General features: G+C 42.3%; 1 protein-coding gene across 2 annotated transcripts in view; it reads left to right on the forward strand.

Moving 5' to 3' along the window:
• Window positions 1-22,522, forward strand: part of BORA (BORA aurora kinase A activator) — a 47,382-nt gene that overhangs the window by 7,228 nt on the left and 17,632 nt on the right. For both annotated transcript variants that reach the window (XM_039500207.1, XM_039500208.1), the window contains exons 3-8: window positions 1,148-1,254; window positions 9,686-9,731; window positions 14,678-14,759; window positions 15,731-15,796; window positions 16,540-16,596; window positions 22,076-22,299. In XM_039500207.1, the coding sequence (XP_039356141.1) occupies window positions 1,148-1,254; window positions 9,686-9,731; window positions 14,678-14,759; window positions 15,731-15,796; window positions 16,540-16,596; window positions 22,076-22,299 (582 nt within the window). The remainder of the gene's footprint in view (window positions 1-1,147; window positions 1,255-9,685; window positions 9,732-14,677; window positions 14,760-15,730; window positions 15,797-16,539; window positions 16,597-22,075; window positions 22,300-22,522) is intronic.

Consider the following 22,522-nt stretch of genomic DNA (forward strand, 5'->3'; position numbering starts at 1 on the left):
ACTTTGCAGAAGCAGTATTAGTTTGACATGCAGTGAAGAAAACTTTACTCCATTGAAACAACAAAAAAAGTTTAGGTAGATGAAATGTAATTTCCCATACTGGAATTTAACCAGGTCCTTGAGGCTATTACCCACTATTGTATAAATGTGGGTGTATCATGAATTTTTTACCACAAGGGATCTGGATCTTCATTTTACATGTATCTTAAAGATGGCACTGCTAGCAGTATAGAACCTTTAAACATCATACTGAAGTTCTGGAAGGAACGTGCCTTCTGAATCCCTAATTTCATTTCTATAGCAATTTGAGGTCTTCCATCCGAATACTGGACAGGCTTTATTCTACTTTTTAAATCTCCTTATAGGCAGAGGTGATATGACTACAGGTAGTAGGCTTGAGCACTGGGAGGCAATTTGATCTAGTGGACTGAGCATAGGACTAGAAAATAGGCACTCAGTTTTAATCCTGGCTCTGACACTAACTCTGTGATCTTAGACAATTTTAAATTTTTATATGGAGATTTACCTATTTCATAGAACTGGAAGGGACCCCGAAAGGTCATCGAGTCCAGCCCCCTGCCTTCACTAGTAGGACCAAGTACTGATTTTGTCCAAGATCCCCAACTGGCCCCCTTAAGGATTGAACTCACAACGCTGGGTTTAGCAGGTCAATGCTCAAACCACTATCACATAAATTCTCTTCCTCAATTTTCCATCAGTAAAAGTGGGATAATATTTATCTTACAGAGGTTTTGTGAAGTTTTAATGTTTGTAAAGTGCTTTGAAGATGCAAATTACTATCAGAGGGGTAGCCGTGTTAGTCTGGATATATATTATATATTACTATATAAATGCTAAATATGCTATGCTTTGTTTCACGTTACATACAATTGCAATTAATGACCATTAAACAAAAATAGATTACGAGATCAATTGGTCTGATTCTGTTACTCATTTTTTGTTGTTTAAAATTTAAGTAGCTCACTTAGCTGGCTGAAACAATTACTATTGTTTTAGCTCATGTATATAAGAAGGTTATGGCTCCAATGTGGCTTCTTTTTAAAGATTTGTGTTCTGTGTTTTTGATTCTGTCTGTTTAAAATAGTAAACACTGCATACTTCACTATGATATTTATTCCTTTCTCAGACTCCAGGAAAATTTAGGTGGTCTATTGATCAACTTGCCCTAATAAATCCTGTGGAAATTGACTCTGAAGATATTCGGCGTCAGGCAATGTATTTAAGTCATGCCAGGTAAGTTGCTTTCTATTTTATGCAATGAACTGAACTGATATTTGAATGCCAGAAAGCTATTCTTATATGCATGGCTGCTTTATTCATGTTCATATAAATAGTCAACATTCTTTATCTAATACAACATAATCTTGTATTAAGGTATTGTCAGTATAAGGTTGCTTTTATCTAGAATTTTATTTTTAAGTTGCTTTTCATGTCTATGTGCTGTGGTATAATACTTAAGTGAGGCTGTTTCTTCATTCTTCCTTGTGTAAAGGTCCACAGATCTGTTACAATGATACTTTAGCCAGCTGGCCCCTTAGGGGCTAAACCAGGCCTGTCAGTCACTAACAGGAGGGAAAGGGCTTCCCCTCTGCCCCCTCACCCCCATTCTACCCCCTGCCTCTTTCTCAAAGTTCCTTCCATTTTTTTCTGCCTCCTGAGCGGCTGGAGGCTCACCCACACCCTCCGGCAGAGCTTTTGTGAGGCAAAAAGTCAAAACTTTATTTCAGATTTTCATATTAACAGTTTAGCTTAATAATTTCAATTTCTAGCTCTGGTCCAGGTCTGTGTTAGCCTTTTGAGCAGATTGTCCCCTCACTTCACTTCCCCTTCTGAGGCTTTTGCAATGTCTGATGCCCCTGAAGGCTTCAGGGAGCCAAAAAAAAGCCAGGGGCAGAGGATGTGTTTGCATTTCCTATTTCACCCTTAGGCTACAGCTACATCTACACTACATACTATGTAGCTATACCCCGCAGCGGAAAGCAGGTGGCATGCCTACTGCTATGTGTTATATGTGTCAGTGAAAGGTTCTGGCTGAAGGGAGGCAGCAGAGAGAGGCTTCAGCAATTCGCCGCTGTAGGAGCCTTTCACTATGGCAGAGAGAGAGACTTCCAAAGCCTTTCTCTGCAGAGGGGAAATGCTCCAGCAGCGGGGAAGTGGTGGATCCTTTCCCTACTGCGATCCCCTGCCAGAGCCTTTCCTCTTTGGGCGAATTTTTTTCCTGTGGGAAGAGAGACTCCAGTAGTGGGGAGGCACCAAGATGCAATACTATTGTAAATAGCAGACTAGAAGGGGAGGCATGGCATGGACAAATAGAGAGCGTGTAGGGTATGCACTCAAATACATACCCACACCCTTCAGATGTGTTTTTATTCTACTTGCCTAAGCTGTGCCTCACTAGTTACACTGCTATTTGTACCTGTTCTAGGGGGGCTATGCAGGTATGCACTCTACATACTGTCAAAAGAAGCATGCGGTGTAGATAGACCCTTATTGCAATCAGAGGCTTATCCTGGCCTCCATTTTATAAGGCCAGTAGATTCCTTAGCATCTAGATTTAACACCAATCTAGATTTAACCTGGTGTTACTCCGAAGGTAAAGGTGGTGGTTTTTCCTGGTGATCAGGAATTTGGCCTTTCTAATAACTGGTGGAGATTTTTACCTCAGCATGGTCTCACTATACAAATACTCTACAAGCAGCCAAGTCCAGGCAGGCATTGTCTCGGCACCGTCCTGTGGACATGAAAACTCAGGTGGCATCAGGCTTACAAAAATAAATAAAAGTAATATTAACTGCTGTCTGGCACCTGGAGTGCCCCATCCTTTCAGAAGTGATGCTAATAATGTATGGAGAGTATTGCAAGTATGGTCCCTCTCAACCTAAAAATCATGCAGCCTAGACGAAGGCTTCTCCTTGAAAAAGAGGTGGGATTCAAATCTGTTTCATACTTGGAATCAGATATCCAGACAAATAGTTCCCTGCTATCTTAGTGATACAGTGGGGAGCTATTAAAAGCTGAGACTATTTCAGAATCGTCAGAAAAGTCTGTTCAGAATCTGGCTCCTGCTAGACTCTACAGAAAGGAATACAGGTCATATGGCAAGCTGAATCAGTGCAGAAAGTACAACAGTGCAGGGTCACTAGCTGCCCTTTGTTGCCTCAGAGCTGCTTTCAGATCTCCCAGCCAGCCCTATCAGGAGTTAGACCTTTGATTGGTGTCAGACTCTTGCCATTTGCAAAAAGGCTACTTATAGCTTTAATCAAAGGAGGGCACTGGACATTGTGGAGCTGTGCAAGAATTACAATAACAACTTTGTCTTTTCTCAATCTCAGTAACTCATGGAAAGGCCCAAACATGAATGAAATCATTAATCGTCTACTTTGGATTTGAAAATTGCAACCTGCTCCCCATCCTATTTCTAACTTCAAAGAATCAGCGACCAGCAAAGCAAGACTGTGTCTGAAACATCTAAATAAGTTCCTAAAGAAGGCTTGTATTCAAAGCATTACCATTTTACAACCCCCAGACAATTCTTATGGTTTGCAGATGAATGGCAGCCCTTTGCTGTTCCCAGCTTCAGTCATTACCATTTCGATTTCAGCCATTACCATTATCTTAACAGGATAATGTTAAGCATAGTATTGGCTTTAGGGAAGACAGAAATTCACTAATCTTTTTCTAGACAGTTTTTCTGATCAGGGTTCTGTACAGAGAAAGATAAAACAAATACAGAGTGATATGGTTTCTGGAGTATCTTGGGTATAGGACAAAGACCACGGTGCCAGGAAAGTCGGTTGTAGGCCTGGGCTGAGAGTGAGTACTATCACAGGTACAAGTTCTTGCTTTGAAACAATTCTAACAGAGGATGATGGTCATAATGGAAAGGAAGTCGTGTCAAAAAACAAATATGCGGTACTTATTGGAACTTGTTGAGAATTCTGATTTCATACACAGGCATGTCTCTGATTCAGAGTTCATATACCTATCCAGTAATTCCAGGTATCCCCTTCACATCTGACTTTGTCTCATCCATTGACAGAGCTAGCTCCAGTTGTATATTTTCCACTTCCCACACTGGTAAATGCAAAGAATCTTCTCCCCCCCCACCCCCCTTTAGGGAACTTCCTGATTCAGTTCAGGGAATGGGTATCAGAAAGGAACACAATGATTGATTAAAGTCTGCTCTTACCATGGATAACAGGCCTCTTCTGCTTGCAGTAGTATATGTGTCTGACAGGGTTTTCACATTTGGAAAACACATTTAGGCCTACTCCATAGTCAGATTATCAGAATAGCTACTATACATAGAAATATCTCACAACTATAAGTCAATTTGGTGGGCTGGTCCAGGTCAGCCTCTTTGCATCTGAAAACAGTAAAAGTGCCCTGTGGTGCTTCTGAGTATAAGGAACTGGGATGTAAAGTGGTGAAAGACATCTCAAAGCTGAGCAAGGTTCCTCCTATACATCTTTCCACCTTTTCCAGAGCTGCCTGAGACAATACAAAATCAGAGTGAAGGAGCAGTAGTGTTATTGCTTATCCCTTTCTGGGTGAAGAGGCTATGGCTCTCAGGCTTGATTAACCTAGCAGAGACATCAGAAGATCCAGTATCTCACAGGAGCTACTGGAAAACCAGTTCTCCATCTGGGACCAGACAGGTTTAAAACGAATACATGGATAAAGTGATTATTGCTTTGCTGGACCCCAAAAGAGAAGAAAGGAGGGAAAAAAATAATGATTGGGTATACGTTTCTGACTTAAGCAAAATTTGAGTTGTGCAAGGCGTTCTGGAACGGAACGCTTGCGTAAGTCGGGGAGAGTCTGTACATCACATCTAGATCAACTACATCAGGGGTCGGCAACCTCTGGCATGCGGCTTGCCAGGGTAAGCACCCTGGCGGGCCGGGCCAGTTTGTTTACCTGCCGCATCCGCAGGTTTGGCCGATTTGTGGCTCCCAATGGCTGCAATTCGCTGCTCCAGGCCAATGGGGGTGGCGGGAAGCTGCGGCCAGCACATCCCTCGGCCCACGTGCCAGAGTTTGCCAACCCCTGAACTACATCATGGTGCAAGGCTGATGTCGTTCTGGGATTAACAGAGCTAAAACAAGGAGCTTCCCTGGTGCTGATAGTGGAAGTGAACTCAACCTTGTGATGCTAAATTTTTGGCTGAGGCTAAGAAAAATCATCAGACCAAAGTTCACCAGAACCAAGTTTGACTTAGAAAGACTTAGAGACTGAAATATTTCAGTCATTCCAAGCAATGATCAGCAGAAAATTTGCCCTGCTGCTTGCTCTAGAGGAAGACAAAGAAACAATGATCAACAATTTCAACGCTGTAATGAATGAGGCAGCAATGGTCATCCTTGGGAAACATCATAAGAAGACAAAACCCTGGGTCAAAAATGAAATACTACAAATGTGTGACATTAGAAGAAAACTTGAGAGACAAGAACAGCATTGAGGGAGCTGATAAATAGTGTGATTGGCTGAAAGATCAAGAAAGAAATGAAGGTGGCCAAGGAGATATGGATTGAAAAACATGCTCTGAAATTGAAGAGTGTATCAATATTAAAAATAGCAAACGCACCTTCCAGGTTGTAAAAGATCTGGCAAAGGAAAGATGGACCAAAGCTAACGGAATTCAAGACGAAGAAAGGGACATCATCAATAGGTGGACAAATTACTGCTCTGACCTATACAACCACCAGACAAATGGAGATCCTAGTGTCTTAGACAGCCCAGATTCAACAGAAGAAGATGACTTTCCAATACTATGTGAAGAAGTGGAGACAGCTGTGAAATCACTCAAGAACAGAAAGGTTACAGGTAATGACAACATCCCAGCCGAACTGATGAAATTCAGAGGAGAAATAGTAATAGATGTACTCACCAAGATCTGCAACAAGATCTGGCAGACCAGAGATTGGCCTTCCAAGTGGACACAGTCACTCTCCCCCCTGGCCATTCTGTTCCTTCTCATCTGGCCTCGCAGGCTTGTTGCTGTGAGAAACACAGCCTCAGGCCTTTCCTATCCACAGCTGGCCGCTCTGGACCATGAGCCAGCTGCCCTCTCTTCTGGTGCTGCAGCAGCCCCTGGTGGGTGAAAGATGTAACTGCAGTGTGTTTCCAGCAGATTGTATTTTCCTCCAGGAATAATAGTGGTCGTCCAATATTAGCCAGTGCAACTTCCTTTCTTTTGGCAATTCTCCATGCCTTTGAGCCCATGTAAATTTAGCTTGTTTTAGATCCCCGTATTTAAAGACTGATCCTGCCTCTTACCCTGGAGGCTCATTGCTATGAAAATCCTTCTGTACCAGATCTTTGAATCTTAGCATGACGAATAATAGGGAACCTTATCTATGCTTCTTGAAATTTCCTTTCTTTGAGTAATAAGTCCACAGACCTGGACCAATCTGGAACAAATGGAGCATCCAGAAGAAAGATGAAATTTGACATTCAAGGATTTGTTTCTTGTTAGGTTGAATATGCCGTATCAAGAGAAATTGTGCTTTTTCCTCACAGCATAGTTAACATAATCCTCTGCTGCCAGTGACTGACTAGTGTGGTTTTGTCTCCAAGCTGCTAGAAGGTTCAAGTACCATTGTAACAAATATGTAGACCTTATTACTTAAAGAAAGGAAACTTTCAAGTGAGCATGGACACATTTGCCTATTCCATGCATAAATGGCAACTTATTACAGGTTTCTGAGATCAGTATTAGCGACTTAAATTATTCCCAAATTCCACTGCAGTATTCGATCAGCTGAGGAGTTAAAGCTGAAAGACCCAGAACACACTTGTTTGTCTCTTGTAATTCTTACTGTACATTTGGTACACAATGTTCTTTTGCTTGGGGTGTCATAGGCCAGTCTCCTGGCTTTTATCCTCTTTGTTTTCCTCTAGCAGAAGCAGGATGTTTTCGATTAGATGATCTGGTATGAAGTATCTGCTGTTCAAAAAGCCACATAGCAACTTGAATACAGTGCCGCAGTTACATTTTGACCCTGGCTTAAAGATGCATACAGGATTGATATTTTCGGTGCCAACTACATTTGTTGTTTTTACTTTTGCACTTTCCAAACTTCACTGCCCAAAGAAAAAGCACATGCTCTTGCACTGTTATCAATCTCACTCTCCTCTTAACTGGATGCTGCCATTTCAGTCTCTGTTTCAGTTCTTCTTCGAGTGTTTACTCATATCGATTCCAATTAGGTGTGCACGCGCCGCGTGCACGTTCGTCAGAAGATTTTTATCCTAGCAACGCTCAGTGGGTCGGCTGAGCGCCCCCTGGAGTGGCGCCTCTATGGCACCGGATATATACCCCTGCCGACCCATCCGCCCCTCAGTTCCCTCTTACCGCCCGTGTCGGTCGTTGGAACAGTGGAGTGCGGCTTAGCTGACCTCCACTTCCTTAGCTATTCGCTCGTTTTCTCTTAGTTATTGTGTATATAGTTCAGTATTTTATATTTCTAGTTAGTTTTATTAGTTTTAGTAGTAGTTAGTGTATATAGTTACGAGGGATCGGGGCTTAGCCCCTTCCCCTCACCCGGTACCGGGGCCCATGCCCGGTTCACCGGGCTTTAGGCCGTGCTCGACCTGTCATAGGCCAATGCCCACAGGAGACCCTCACGACTCCTGTCTCAAGTGCTTGGGCGAATCCCAACTCGCGGACAAGTGCCGCATTTGTAAAGCATTCAAGCCCCGGACGAAAAAGGAGCAGGACATTCGACTCGAGCAGCTCCTGATGGAGGCAGCTCTTACTCCTCCATCTTTGGCACCGACCACTAGCACCGTGAAGGCTCCTCGACACCAGCCATCACCGGCCAAGGCTTCTGCTCGGCACCGCTCACTCTCCCCAAGGGTCAAGAAGCATAAGGCTCCTGCGGCCCCCGTGCCTGCGCTGCAGTCGGAGTGCTCATCGAAGTCAGACCGCCCGGCGCCGTCAACTGCCGCGGCACCGACACCTGCTGCACCGTTGATTCCGGTCTCGCAAGAGCTGTCGAGTCCGGTGCCTACCAGCTCCACGGCGCATGCCGCGGTTGAGCTAATTGTGCCCAGGTCAGACTGCAAAAAAGACAGTTATTCACCTTTGTAACTGTTGTTCTTCAAGATGTGTTGCTCATATCCATTCCAAACCCGCCCTCCTTCCCCACTGTCGGAGTAGCCGGCAAGAAGGAACTGAGGGGCGGATGGGTTGGCAGGGGTATATATCCGGCACCATAGCGGCGCCACTCCAGGGGGCGCCCAGCCGACCCACCGAGTGTTGCTAGGGTAAAAATCTTCCGACAAACGTGCACGTGGTGCGCGCACACTTAATTGGAATGGATATGAGCAACACATCTCGAAGAACAACAGTTACAAAGGTGAATAACCGTCTTTTTTGCAGTCTGACCTGCAGGGATACTTGTTTTTGTGATCGTTTGTATTTACGAACAAATGACAAGTGGAGGTGCCTGGCCTGTTCTTTTGTTATATTATCTTAACACTGGACTTGTACACTATAGCAACCTTAGTGGTATCATAAGCTCTTAGTTGTAGATGGTACCTTTTATTTATTGATATATTGCAAGTCTAGTCAGAGCCATGACTGACCTCTTTTGGGGGAAAAAAGAGGTGTCATCAGGACATCTATGAATAGTTCTATCAGTTATCCAAATGCTGTAGTACCCAGTCCTTTCTAAATATATAATTTATGTGGTCTGAAGAGATTATTCACATAAACGTCCATATAAATATTTTCATGCCTCTGCTGTTCTTCAAAAGTTATATTTAGTATGAATTTCTTTGGTTGTCATTTATAAGCCTCCTAATGACTGGTATAGTGAAGCTTTATCAGTTATGGTGACACAAAAAGGAAACTATCACTTGTGAAAAGCTGTACAGATCATTTGAATATGGCTGAGAAGTGTTTGAACTAGGGGAAATACCATTTAATACAAGCTTATTTTTGGAATTGACTATTTTGTGGTAGAGATTGTATAAAATCTTAACTCAGACATTTGATGTGATTATTGTGTTCGGCTGGGATAATATGTGTTTATAAGCCACATGAAGAGGGAACCTTTCGTTGGGGAAGAAATAGATAATGTCAAATAAATCTATACAAGTTCCTTTATTTGTTTTCCATTGTGGTTTTATTTTTTTTCTGTTTAAAGAGCTTTCTTCCTTAAGGTCCAATTCCTTGTCCTGCTAGATCCTAGAGTGAGTTTCTCTTTGTCTATTTTATAGTAATTTTAAAAGTTGCTTATAAAAGCATTCAAAATCAGACTCTTTGCAGAGATTTAGGTGGAAAGAGAAGCTGTATAAGAGCAAAACAGATTTCATTCAAATAGAAATATCTTTCATAATAGTAAAAGGGATTATACAGAAGATTACAAAGTAAATCACTTACTGTGTAAAATGTTATTACAGAATTGCCCGAGGTGGGAACTCCTTCTTTAAAGTAGCTAATTGTCTGAGTACAGTAAATACTTATCAATTTTGAATACAAAGGAATTGCACACAGTATATTAAGAATATTATATAGAGAGTAAATTGTGATTTATTTTAAAAGGCAGCTAATCTTAATCTTTTATAAAAATGGTACTTTTCATTTACTTGAGCCATCAAATGCAGTAATGGCATTGGTAATTTATTGTGGGTTTTTTTTATTTGCATTGTTTAGAATAGATAAAGAGATGGAAGACAAAAGACAGAAAGCCATTGAAGAGGTAATTAAAATTGTTGTTGATATTAAACTAGATATTAATATTGTGTGTGTATATGGGTAAAATGAACAATGGTAAAAAGTAAATTTTCAGCGTTATCTAGCAACTTTGCAAAGCAACTTTACGAAGTATGAGGTAGCTCTTCACCAAGAGCATGTGGTATTTTAATGATTAGTAGAAGACAGTGCAGTTTACTGCTTATCTCTTGTAGTTTTAGAATAGGAATCCTTATTTGTGGTTTTTATTTGATTTCCTCCACCCTATAGCTTTAGGCCAAAGAAGCAGACTTCGGGATTTTATGTGATCTTTTGTTATCTAGACGTGAAATGTGGCATAAGTCTTTTAAAGCACTTCACAAAAATATCACCTGTGATATAAACTCTCCAAAGATGTCCTGAACAGATTACTGTTTTCAAAATACCCAGGAGTTGAATCTCCATGTTTCTAAGTTCTGCTTGCAGTTATCATGGTGCCCGGCAATCTTTGCTTTTTCACTGAGGGAAGAATCTTATTGTCGAGTTGGCTGCCCCCGTTACTTCTGACCTGAATTGCTTTTTTTAAAAGAGAATTTAAACAGCCATCTGTTCAGTAACTGTCACTGGCAGGTGGGCAACTCTGTGCCACAAATGCCATAGGTCCAAAAATGTAGCTAAAGGAGTTTCTACCAGAATCTCACCTTAGAGCAGGGGTCGGCAACCTTTCAGAAGTGGTGTGCCGAGTCTTCATTTATTCACTCTGATTTAAGGTTTTGTGTGCCAGTAATTCATTTTAACGTTTTTAGAAGGACTCTTTCTATAAGTCTTGTCAAAGTTAGACTCAGGACTCACAGTTTGTCAGACCACTCTGTTTTATTAGCACAGCGCTCTGCTAATAACACCCAGATAATGTGAGCACCATGCAAGACACAAACTATCTTATTTATACAGATAAAAGGGCGAGAACGTAACAAGATAACAAAGGAAGCAGAATCTGATAAGTTTACCTGGGCTAGACATGCATATCTTATTTCCTTACTAACTATTACCGATCTTCTGTTAATGTTTCGCCATTAGCACCATTGTTTATGCCTAATGTTTCTTTTCCTGGCACCTGTATTTCACCATTTCTTATTTCTGCTTAAAGGTACATACAACATTAATCCATTCTTATTTTTACAATATAATTCATTCTACTTTCACAGTCTATAATATATAACTAAACTATTGCTGTATGTAAAGTAAATAAGGTTTTTAAAATGTTTAAGAAGCTTCATTTAAAATTAAAATGCAGAGCTCCCTGGACCGGTGGCCAGGACCCGGGCAGTGTGAGTACCACTGAAAGTCAGCTTGTGTGCCGCCTTTGGCACATGTGCCATAGGTTGCCTATCCCTGCTCTACGCCTACTTTCATCAACAATTTGAGTCCCTTCAGGCACATGTGGCCTTCTGTACTTTCAGAACAATGGGTACTAGAGACAATTACACTGGGATATCAAGTTTCACACTGTGCCTACCTCTGGCCTTCTTCAGGGACACATCTCACAAGGGACTGTTATAGCAGGAATCTCTCTCACTTCTATGTCTTGGATCAGTAGAAATAGTTCCATTTCAGTACCAAGAAAAGGTACTCTATTTCAAATACTTTTTCATTCCAGAAAAGAAGAGAGGATGGCATCCCATCTTAGATTTATGAAAATTAAACATCTTAATTCGCAAAATAAAGTTCAGTATGATCATGCTAGCGTCCATAATTTCCTCTCTAACTCCGAGGGACTTGCTTTTTATCCCTTGACTCACAGGACATGAACGTCCATATTTCAATAATAAAACACTTTCATTATTGTGTTTCCACCCTTTGGATGCTCTGCGATGCTGAGAGTTGTTACTAAAGTGTTGGCAGTGGTTCCAGTGCACTTAAGAAATATAATAGTCAACCCATACCTAGACAAGTGGCTAGTTTGAAAAAAGCTTTTCAAGTGAGAGATGCGATTCATTGCGTTCTTGAGCTGTTAACCACTCTTGGCCCAAAATTCAGCATGGACAAATGCAAGTTAATACCAATTCCAAGAGTGGAGCTCATATGACCAATCCTAGACTCCATAAGTCTAGGCCACAGTGTCTACCTCAAGATAGGTTCGAGAACATGTCCACCTTAATATCTCTGGATAAAATTGAATCCAAACACTACAGTAAGGGCATGTTCTGTGCTGCTTGGACATGTACAAAGGCTTGTGTGCCTTTGTAATGGTCAAGAAGACAGTCAGTCCAAATTATTATTAGTAATACAACAACCATGTTTACATAACCAGAGGGTGTAGGGGAAATCTTCCCCATTATGTCAAGAGGCAATCAGGTTATGGAATTGGTGAATCAGACATTGACTCTCCCTCTTGGCAGGCAACTCTCCCATCAGTGTGGGAGATCAAGGACTTGGTCCTTTGCAACATCATCTTCGGATAGGGTTATCCTCTGGTGGACATATTTCCAACAGATAGAAGCAACAGATATTCCCTCTTGAACTGAAGTCCTGACATCACCTCAGGCTCACTTTCAGATATCTTTCTGATTTTTTTTTGTAGTTATGAACTATCATTTATGCATACCCACTGGTTCTGTTGATCCCAACAGTCTGACGCAAGATCCAGCAGGACTCAGCCAAAATTATCTTAATTGCATCAGTGTGGCTGAGAATCTTTCAGTCTACCAACCAAAGACATTATCTCTAATTCCATACCTGCTGATACAACATGAAGGAACTGGGCCTAGAGTACCTCCATTTCTGTCTGCTGGAGGGAGGTTAGACTTAAAGTCCTGTTGTACATCTGCTTTAAAACAAACGCACACACCAAAAAAATCCCAACAACATATTAAACAGTGGAAGAGATTCTACTGGTCCAACCTACTCATCAAAATTAAAGATTTTTCTTCTTGGTAGCAGCAGAGATCTTGAATTCTACAGGATGCTGATTCATGATACTTTATAATATACACTTGACCTGAAACATCTTTCAATAAGCTTTTTCAGTGTTCACTGCTGTGCATCCCTCTCCTGTAGAGGGGGAGACAATTTTTTCTCACAGGAGTATTATAAGGTTTGTGATGGATCTTATCAAGGTATTTTCCAACAAAGAATCACTCTATAGGGGACCTTAATTAGGTCTTATCTATCCTAATGCGCCCACCTTTTAATCCAAGGCTAAGTTTATTACATTTGTCCATGGAAATAATTTTAAATGTGATTACATCTTTGAGAAGAGTTGGTAAAATCCACACCTTGATGGTGGACTCAACTTATACAGTTTTCTATCCAGAATAAATATCTCTCAGGATACATCCCAAGTTTCTTCCTAAAATTACTATGAATTTTCATCTGAACCAAGAGATTCATTTGCCCATATTTTTCCCAAGCTATGTTCTTCTAAGAGATAGTCTTTACAGCAAAACAGGTCTTTCATCATTTCTGCTACTGCCATAAATTGTTTTGGAGTAGATCTCTGAAGGGTTTAATCTTTTGCTAATAGAATGCTAATGCCCTCTGACATCCACATATGAAACACAGCCTATCTAGATAGATATCCAACTTTTATGAGGTGGCTAAAGTAGATCCTCCTACTTCTTTCATTCAACCTCCCACAGCATCTTTGAAAAATGTTTGTTTTAGACATATGTAAAGCAACTACCTGGGTATCTGTTCACAATTTGTGAAGCACTATTCTGTCACTGAAGCCTTGAGATCCGATAACTACAGTTGGGAAAGCTACATTCCAATCTTTACGTTCCTAGATTCTGAGCTCCCACCCTCATTGCTTGTGAGTCACTATAAGTTGAATATATACTTACCTGTGCTGTAATTGAAATTCTTTGAGATGTCAGCCATATGTTTCACAACCTACCTTTCTTCCCTTCTGGTTTGGAGTCTTTTATATCCATCAAGTTCCATGGTGGTAAAGGAACAAAGAGGCAGTTGTCCCACTTTGCTCTTTATGTCCATGGCTTGGGAAATAAGGACACTTGTGACATATACCCTAATGGACACTGCTGGCCAAAAGACTCCAATCTTGAGTGCATGTGCACTTTCAATGGAATATATGGGCAGCACATATCAAAGAAGTCCAGTTACTCCAGTTTTCCTTTTGGCTGTGTTTTGGGTCTTGCTTGTATTGGCTGGGGTGGGGGGATTTCTCCCTTGTTTATCCAGGTTTTTATAATGACCTCCATCGCCTTTATATCTGAGCATTTCCAAAATCCAAACCTAACAGTGATGATTTAAGTGTCAAGTACTGTTAACTTTTAGCAGAAACCTACCATAAATCTGCTTATTTCTATGATCCTAAATGTCTTTTAAGGTGTCAAAAGCCCCAACAGTCACCACTTATTCATCTTTAATAACAACTTCAACTTTCTCTTGATTGCTTCTACAAAGCATTTAAATTGTCAGTACAAAACTGTGGTGTACTGAAAATGTGATTTCCATTCTGCTGCATTATATTGCCCCAGAACTTAGCTCCAGGTTGCTGCAGAGTATATGGGACCTCATAAAATCTATTCACTCTTCCTCAGTCTCTGCTGGATTAATGAGACATGTTTTAGACGCCAGCACTGAGTGTGTCAATACAGATGTGCGAAGAAAGCTTTGTCAAAGCTAACATGGGATACATACCAGTATACTTGTGGAATTAAAAAAAGATGGGGCTCTTCAAATTGTTACAGAAAGGTTAACATTTTGAACTTAAATTGTGGTGTTTGGGGCTGTATATCAGAGAGGGACTTTGAAAATAAGTGGCTGAAGAAATCTGATAGAAAGCTATCAGCTGTTCCAAAGTGAATTTTGATTAATCTTGGCTATGTTGAACATGCCTATAAGAATCAAAACTCAAGATTTACAACTAGTTTCTTGCAAATACATATCTATAAAATTAAGTAGATACTCCCAAACATTAAGACTATTTAATTGTTACATTTTTTCCTCTAGTTTTTCACCAAAAGTCTTATCGTTCCTTCTCCTTGGACTGATCATGAAGGGAAGCAAGTTTCCCAGTTTCATTCCACTAAATGTAAGTTGTGTATGTCTCTAAAAGTGTCTTTTAGTAGCTTAAATTTAGAAATCAGCTGTTTTGCATGATTAATATGTATATGCTTAACTTTTTGTAAAGTTATAGACAGCGTGATTAGATGGGAATACTTACTTAAGTGGGGCCAGGATTTTGCCTAATAATTTAGGCTTCATGGTTTTTCAGTTCCTGTGAACTTGATCCTATCTCTGATCTCTTGGTAATACTTTGTATTACAATTATATTCTCATTACCTAAATTCCACTGTAATAATTGCAATTACCTTTTTGCTTCTTTCTCCCTTTCACAAAACAAGCATAATTATATTGACTAGAAAAATTGAATGGACTTACATTTATTGAACCCACCAAATTTTCTTGAATTTAGTCTTTTAAAAAAATGATCAAAGTGTTCAGTTTTGATTTTTTTAATATAACATAATCCAAAATAAATTTCAAAACAGTCAATTTGAAAAGAAAAATTGAAGCTTTTCATTCCTAAAATGTCATGAGTGACCTTTTGACATGATAACTTTCTCACCTGTGTTCCCTTCATCTCTCCCTCCTCTTTTCTCCCCCTCGCCCATCACAACTCTCTGGAAAAATCAACATAATCTGAGACACTTTAAGATTTCAATTGAATTGCATTTTCTGATGGAAAACTGTTACAACGTAAGATGGTCAGAAAAACTGATGTAACCCCTCTCTGGCTTCTCTGACATTTGTTTCTCTAGGTTTTTTTTTAATCTGTCCCAAACTCAATTGCAAACATCCTGTCCTAGTTTTATGCTCTGAAAATATTTTGGTTTGATGTAAACTAAAGTATTACAATATTTTTATTGTAGCTAACTATTTTTGAGATGTTCCTCAATACAATCGGACTAAATATTTTCACTTTACTGTTGTTGTGTTTCAGAATGATTAAAAAGCTTGAATTTATGTTTTAACTGAATTTATCTAAACGATTCTTTACAGGTATAGATTTAAATAACATTTCACCGATTGGAAGACAGCTAACTGTGCAACCTGGAAAAAGCAATGGTTGGTATAAAACAGTATCAAGTGACAAAATGAACGTGCACTCAAAGGAAAATAAGAAGTTTTTATTTAAGCTAACTGAACCCCTTTTTAAAAACAAGTTTGTTTGACTTCAGTACTGCCAGGGTGCTTGAGCACTTACCTAACTTTACACACATGTGTAGTCTCATTCAGTGGGACAACTTAGTGCTTAAAGTTAGGCATGTATTTAGGCCCCAATTCAGCAAGGGTACTTATGTTACTATTTGTCTAGGAATAACTGTGTTATTCCACGTAATGTTCTGTTTATGCTTTGAAGCCCAAATTGCATACTAACTTAATTACATTATATATAAAGATTCTTTGACTTCTCTCCCCTCAATTCTGTACAAGGTCACAGAACCTATATTCTGAAACCTGTATATAAACACATAATTTTCAGGGTATTCCATTGATTTTTTTTTTTCTTGCTTGTATTTTTTTTTTTAAGGCCTTTCCCCCAGCTAAGGTACAGCTGGACATGGTGCCATCTAGAGAGCTTGTGTGTAATGACCCTTTTCACTTATCCCTGAGCCTGATTTGCTCCTTATACTGTAGCCAATTCAGGACTACAGGCCTAATACGTTTTTCCCTTATCCTCATGGCAACACATTGTGTTTCACTAATTTAACTAGCGATGTGTTAAATACAATTTGGAGTTAAACTTTTTACTTGCACTAATTGACTAAGTTACTGTAGGCTAATTTCATTGTTTTTATTCATTACAGCTGCTTGTCAGACAGTATTGTCTTTGCCTGTGGATTTTAACTTAGAAAAAATATTAGGTATGTCAAGTGTTGTACTTTGTCTGAATGTCTAAATTGAAAATCTATTTTGCATCCTGATTAGAAATGGTGGTACAATGCACTGGAAACCTAGTGTGAATCAAAATTGAGTATTCATAGAATTGTCCAAAGTACAAATGTTGTTTTAGAGAGAGTACAGCTCCTTGTCCTGTGGAGCTCCTGCTCAAATTTGGACATGGCTCAGCAAGAGAGGACAAAAACAAAAGGTGGAGGGATGGGGAATGGTAGGACAGTGATAAAAGTGTACATAAACATTGTATTGTTATATTTAAAAAGATAATATGTTAAAGTATGAGCCAGCATTCATAATGTAGGCTGGCTTGGAAGTTAGCGATGGAAGACTAATAGTCTCAATTGCTAGATTGGGTCTGCATGACGATTTTGCAGGAATTTAAAAACTGCCTACAGTAAGCTCATGTTTATCCTTGGTATAATGGAAGACCACAGGTCTTGAGTCAAAAAAAAATATCCATGGTTTTCTAGACTACACAGACTAGGAAGACTGTGCATACTATCTTGCACTGCACACTGACCCATCTAAAGGAAATGTTTGCTTTCTGTGAAATACTTAAAAATACTATAACAACTTGAGTAGGAAGAGTTCAATAAGCTATTCTAGACCCGTCCATCTTATTCCCTTTACCTCTAGTTGGGGCCACATAGTTTACATGAGTTACTACTTCCTAGTCACATCCACTGTGTGACTGATGCAAACAGTTTATAGGGAAAAAGGTAAGTGAGAAACAGCACAACAAAAAATTCAACTCAACCTCATTCCAGCATCCTGATTTTTACAGATGGGGTGCTTTTACCAAGAATAGTTCTTCTTCGATTGCTTGTTCACATCGATTCCAATCAGGTGTGCACGCGCAAACACCTCAGGCAAGAGTTGTGGGGGTCATTATTTGGCATGGGCTTGTGGTATGCGCTGCAAGACTTAAAGCCTTGAGCTCGCGTCATGTCCCAGAGCCCAAGAAAGGGTGAGAGGACAGGGAAAGAGCCTGCTCACAAACACCTATACTAACTATAACTATACTAACAACTACAAAACAAGATAAGAAGAAGAAGAATTAGACTAGGTAACTGTGCTAAGGGAGCACTTGCAAAGCAAGCGAGCCACAGTTTCAACGGCTGCCACGGACAATAAGAAGGAACTGAAGATGGGTTGGGTCGGCAGGGTCATGTATTGAGTGCCATGAAGGTGCCACTCCAGGGGGCTCCCCAGTGACCTGATGGGAGCTGCTAAGGGAAAAACTTTCTGACGACTGTGCACGTGGCGTGCGCACTGATTGGAATGGACGTGAACAACACATCTCAAAGAACAACAGTTACAAGAAGGCGAGTAACCGTTTTTTCTTTGGTGTTGCTACAAAGCATGAGCCAGCCACTGAAAGGAGAGGTGTTGCAGGACCTAAAGAGCACGCGGGTAGGAGCCAGCTTTTAAATGCAGAATGTTTTTCAGCCTGTCTTATGGTGGTGGGGCTTTCAACCCATAGCAACAGAATGGATGGAATACCTAGAATTTTCAACTTACTGCAAATAAGAATACCAGTCTCTATCCCTACTGTGGTTTTGTGACTCCTTCCTATCTCTGAACTACCTTGGTGGATGGGGTAGGACTTACCCTTCTCTTTTGAGAACAGGAGTCTGATAAACCATTTCCTATACCTGGTAGAACTCCACAAAGTGACTCTTAAATTTTATCTGTCTCCACCTCTGCTTTGCACTAGAACAGTGGTTCTCAAACTTTTGTACTGGTGACCCCTTTCACATAGCAAGCCTCTGAGTGTGACACCCCCCACCCTTAAATACACCTCTACCCCGATATAACGCAGTCCTCGGAAGACAAGAAATCTCACCATGTTATAGGTGAGACCGCGTTATATCGGGCCTGGTCTACATTACGCGTTTAAACCGATTTTAGTAGCGTTAAACCGATTTAACGTTGCACCCGTCCACACAACGAGGCCCTTTATATCGATATAAAGGGCTCTTTAAACTGGTTTCTGTACTCCTCCCTGACGAGAGGAGTAGTGCTGAAATCGGTAATACCATATCGGATTAGGGTTAGTGTGGCCGCAAATTGACAGTATTGGCCTCCAGGTGGTATCCCACAGTGCACCATTGTGACCGCTCTGGACAGCAATCTGAACTCGGATGCACTGGCCAGGTAGACAGGAAAAGCCCCGCGAACTTTTGAATTTCATTTCCTGTTTGCCCAGCGTGGAGCTCTGATCAGCACGGGTGGCGATGCAGTCCCAAATCCAAAAAGAGCTCCAGCATGGACCGTACGGGAGATACTGGATCTGATCGCTGTATGGGGAGGCAAATCTGTTCTATCACAGCTCTGTTACAGAAGACGAAATGCCAAAGCATTTGAAAAAAATCTCCAGACAGAGGCCACAGCAGGGACTCAGCACAGTGCTGCGTGACAAGCGTAACGGAAAGCCAAAGAATCAAATGGACGCTCATGGGGGGGCCCTGAGGACTCCAGCTATCCTACAGTCCCCGCAGTCTCCGAAAAGCATTTGCATTCTTGGCTGAGCTCCCAATGCCTGTAGGGTCAAACACATTGTCCAGGGTGGTTCAGGGTATAGCTCGTCAATTTACCCCCCACCCCACCCCACCACCCCCCGGAAAGAAAAGGGAAAAAAATCGTTTCTTGACTTTTTTCAGTATCACCCTATGTCTACTGAATGCTGCTGGTAGACGCGATGCTGTGGCAGTGAACAGCAGCATCCTCTCGCCCCCCTCCCCGGTGGCAGATCCTACAATATGACTGCTATCCATCATTATCATTAGCCCGTGAGTGCTCCTGGCTGGCCTCAGGTGAGGTAGGCCGGGGGCGCCTGGGTAAAAATAGGAATGACTCCCGGTCATTCCCAGTAGATGGTATAGAACGGCTGGTTACCATCTTCATCATAGCAACTGGGGCTGAGCTCCATCAGCCCCCGCCCTTCATGTCTAAAGAAAAGATTCTGTACTGCCTGGACTACCATAGCAGCTGGAGGCTGCCTCCCCCTCATTTTATCTCACTAACAAGTCAGTGTTTCTTATTCCTGCATTCTTTATTACTTCATCACACAAATGGGAGGACACTGCAACGGTAGCCCAGGAAGGCTGGGGGAGGAGGGAAGCAACAGGTGGGGTTGTTGCAGGGGCACCCCGTGTGAATTGCATGCAGCTCATCATTTCTGCGGGATCTGACACGGAGTGGCTGTGCTCTCTGGTTCTCTGATACACTGGTTCTCTAGTACACTTGCCCCATATTCTAGGCAGGACTGACTCTATTTTTAGATACCATAAAGGAGGGATTGACTCGGGGAGTCATTCCCATTTTTGTCTTTGCGCCCCCGGCCGACCTCAGCCAGGGGCACCCATGACAGCAGCAGGCGGTACAGAACGACTGATAACTGTCTCTGCTATCATGGAAAAGCAAATGAATGCTACTGTGTAGCGCTGCAGTATCGCCTCTGTCAGCGGCATCCAGTACACATACGGTGACAGTGTCAAAAGGCAAAACAGGCTCCACGGTTGCCATGCTATGGCGTCTGCCAGGGCAATCCAGGGAAAAAGGGCGCAAAATGATTGTCTGCCGTTGCTTTCCCGGAGGAAGGATGAGTGACAACATTTACCCAGAACCACCCGCGACAATGATTTTTGCCCCATCAGGCACTGGGATCTGAACCCAGAATTCCAAGGGGCGGAGGAGACTGCGGGAACTATGGGATAGCTATCCACAGTGCAACGCTCCAGAAATCGACGCTAGCCTCCGACCATGGACGCACACCACCAAATTAATGTGCTTAGTGTGGCCGCGTGCACTTGACTTTATACAATCTGTTTTACAAAACCGGTTTATGTAAAAATCGGAATAATCCCGTAGTGTAGACATACTCTCAAACTTGCTTCTCCCCCCAGTTCCTTGTTCCCTGACCGCCCCTCCAGAGACTCCTGTCCCTAATCACCCCCAGAACCCCACTCCTACCCAACCTCCCTGTGCCCTGACTGCTATCCACACCCCGACCCCTGACAGGCACTCACTGGCAACGGCGGGAAGCACAGCTGCGCAGCCCCAGCCCACTCCACTCCGCCACCTCCCAGCCACGGCGCTCCGCTTCCCGCTGCCGGTGAGTGCAGGGAGGTTGGGGAATGGATGCTCGCCTGCACTCACCTGCGGCGGGAGGTGGAGCACCGCGGCTGGGAGCTGGCGGAATGGAGCTGGCTGGGGCTGGGCTGCTCCACTTCCTGCCGCTGGTGAGTGCGGGGAGGTTGGGGAAAGGACACCCCCGTACTCAGCTGCGGCTGGGAGCAGGCGGAGTGGAGCGGGCTGGGGCCGGGCTGCTCTGCTTCCGCTGCTCCTGGTGAGTGCGGGGGGGATCCCTTCCCCCAAGCCCCCTCCCCCGAGCGACATGGCTGGGGCTGGGGCGAGGGAAGCAGAGTGGGCTGCTCCCGGCCCCCCGCTAATCCCCTGGACCACTCTCAACTGCGGGGCCCCCAAAAGTGCCCTGCCACAGCTCCTGCCCCCCAGACCCTGGGCGGGGAGCCCTTGACTGCCCCCGAGACTCTCTACCCCTTATCGAACCCCTCAGCCCTGGCCTGGCCTGGCACCCTTAACACGCTGCTCATAGCTGCGTGTCAGAGCTTTACCACGTTGTATGTGAACCCGCGTTTATGTCGGGGTAGAGATGTATGTAAAATGTGGTTTTTTAATGTATAACACCATTATAACCCCCCACACACACCCTGGAATAACCTTGCGACCCCCTCAGGGGTCCCGATCCCCAGTTTGCGAACCCTTGCACTAGAATGTGCTAATAGGGAGGAAAATACTGATTGCATCCATAATGATACTTCTGTTAGACTTGACTCAGTCTTCCGTTTAGAAGAGTTTCTGGCTGGATACTTCCTGCCTGTCCATTTTTTCTTGGGTAAGGTGGCCAGAATGTGCATTCCACTACATACAGGTTGGACAGTCAGGGGTAGTCTAGATAATACTAAGTCCTGCCATAAGTGCAGGGGACTGGACTAGAAGACCTCTCGAGGTTCCTTCCAGTCCTGTGATTCTATGGGAGTTCTGTAAGCTTGGTCACTTGGAATGGCAGCTGTCCGAAAAGCTTTGTCTACACAACCAGAACAGTTCAACAGAAACTATTCAACATTGTCATGTCTAAACTGGGGTTGGTACATTTGGAGCAACCTCCATGTGTGGGGAAAAATCACATTACAGCAAATTTTAATAAACCCAGCCTTTATGGAGGGAAAGCACAGATTTTTATATTAACCTTATTATAATGCTGCTTAGTCTAATGCCCACAGCATGGCTAAAATATTATTAACCATTTCAGCAGTTACAGAGTCCTTGTCCCCTTTGTTCCCCCATACTTTTTCTGTAGACAGGAGAAATAAGACAAGACTGTCTAAACTTACCAACAAACTTTTTCTTCTTTTTTTTTAGGTGAATATTTTAGAACAGGAGAATTTGCAGACCAATCTCAGGAAAGCCTAAGCTCCTCATCACTGAGAAGAAAGCTTTTTTTAGATGAGAATGGAAGTGTATCTGAGTGTTTGTCTCTTTCTCCACAAAGCCCTTGTAATAATCCACCAGCATCACTTGGAGTGCTGTGTTCAATAGATATTTCTCCAGCCCGGTGCAGAAGCCCTGTGGAAACATCTAGTTCGGTAAGAAGGCTTTTCAGTTTCTTTGTGTATGTACTATTTAGCTGGTACACGTGAAATTCTTGAAAGCACCAAAAACAACGAGGAGTCCGGTGGCACCTTAAAGACTAACAGGTTTATTTGGGCATAAGCTTTTGTGTGTGGTTTAAAAAAAACAAAAAACCCACTTCTTCAGATGCAACATTTTTTACCGATGAAAGCTTATGCCCAAATAAATCTGTTAGTC

The sequence above is a fragment of the Mauremys reevesii genome, linkage group 1 (genome assembly GCF_016161935.1).
Source record: "Mauremys reevesii isolate NIE-2019 linkage group 1, ASM1616193v1, whole genome shotgun sequence".
Classification (NCBI taxonomy): domain Eukaryota; kingdom Metazoa; phylum Chordata; order Testudines; family Geoemydidae; genus Mauremys; species Mauremys reevesii.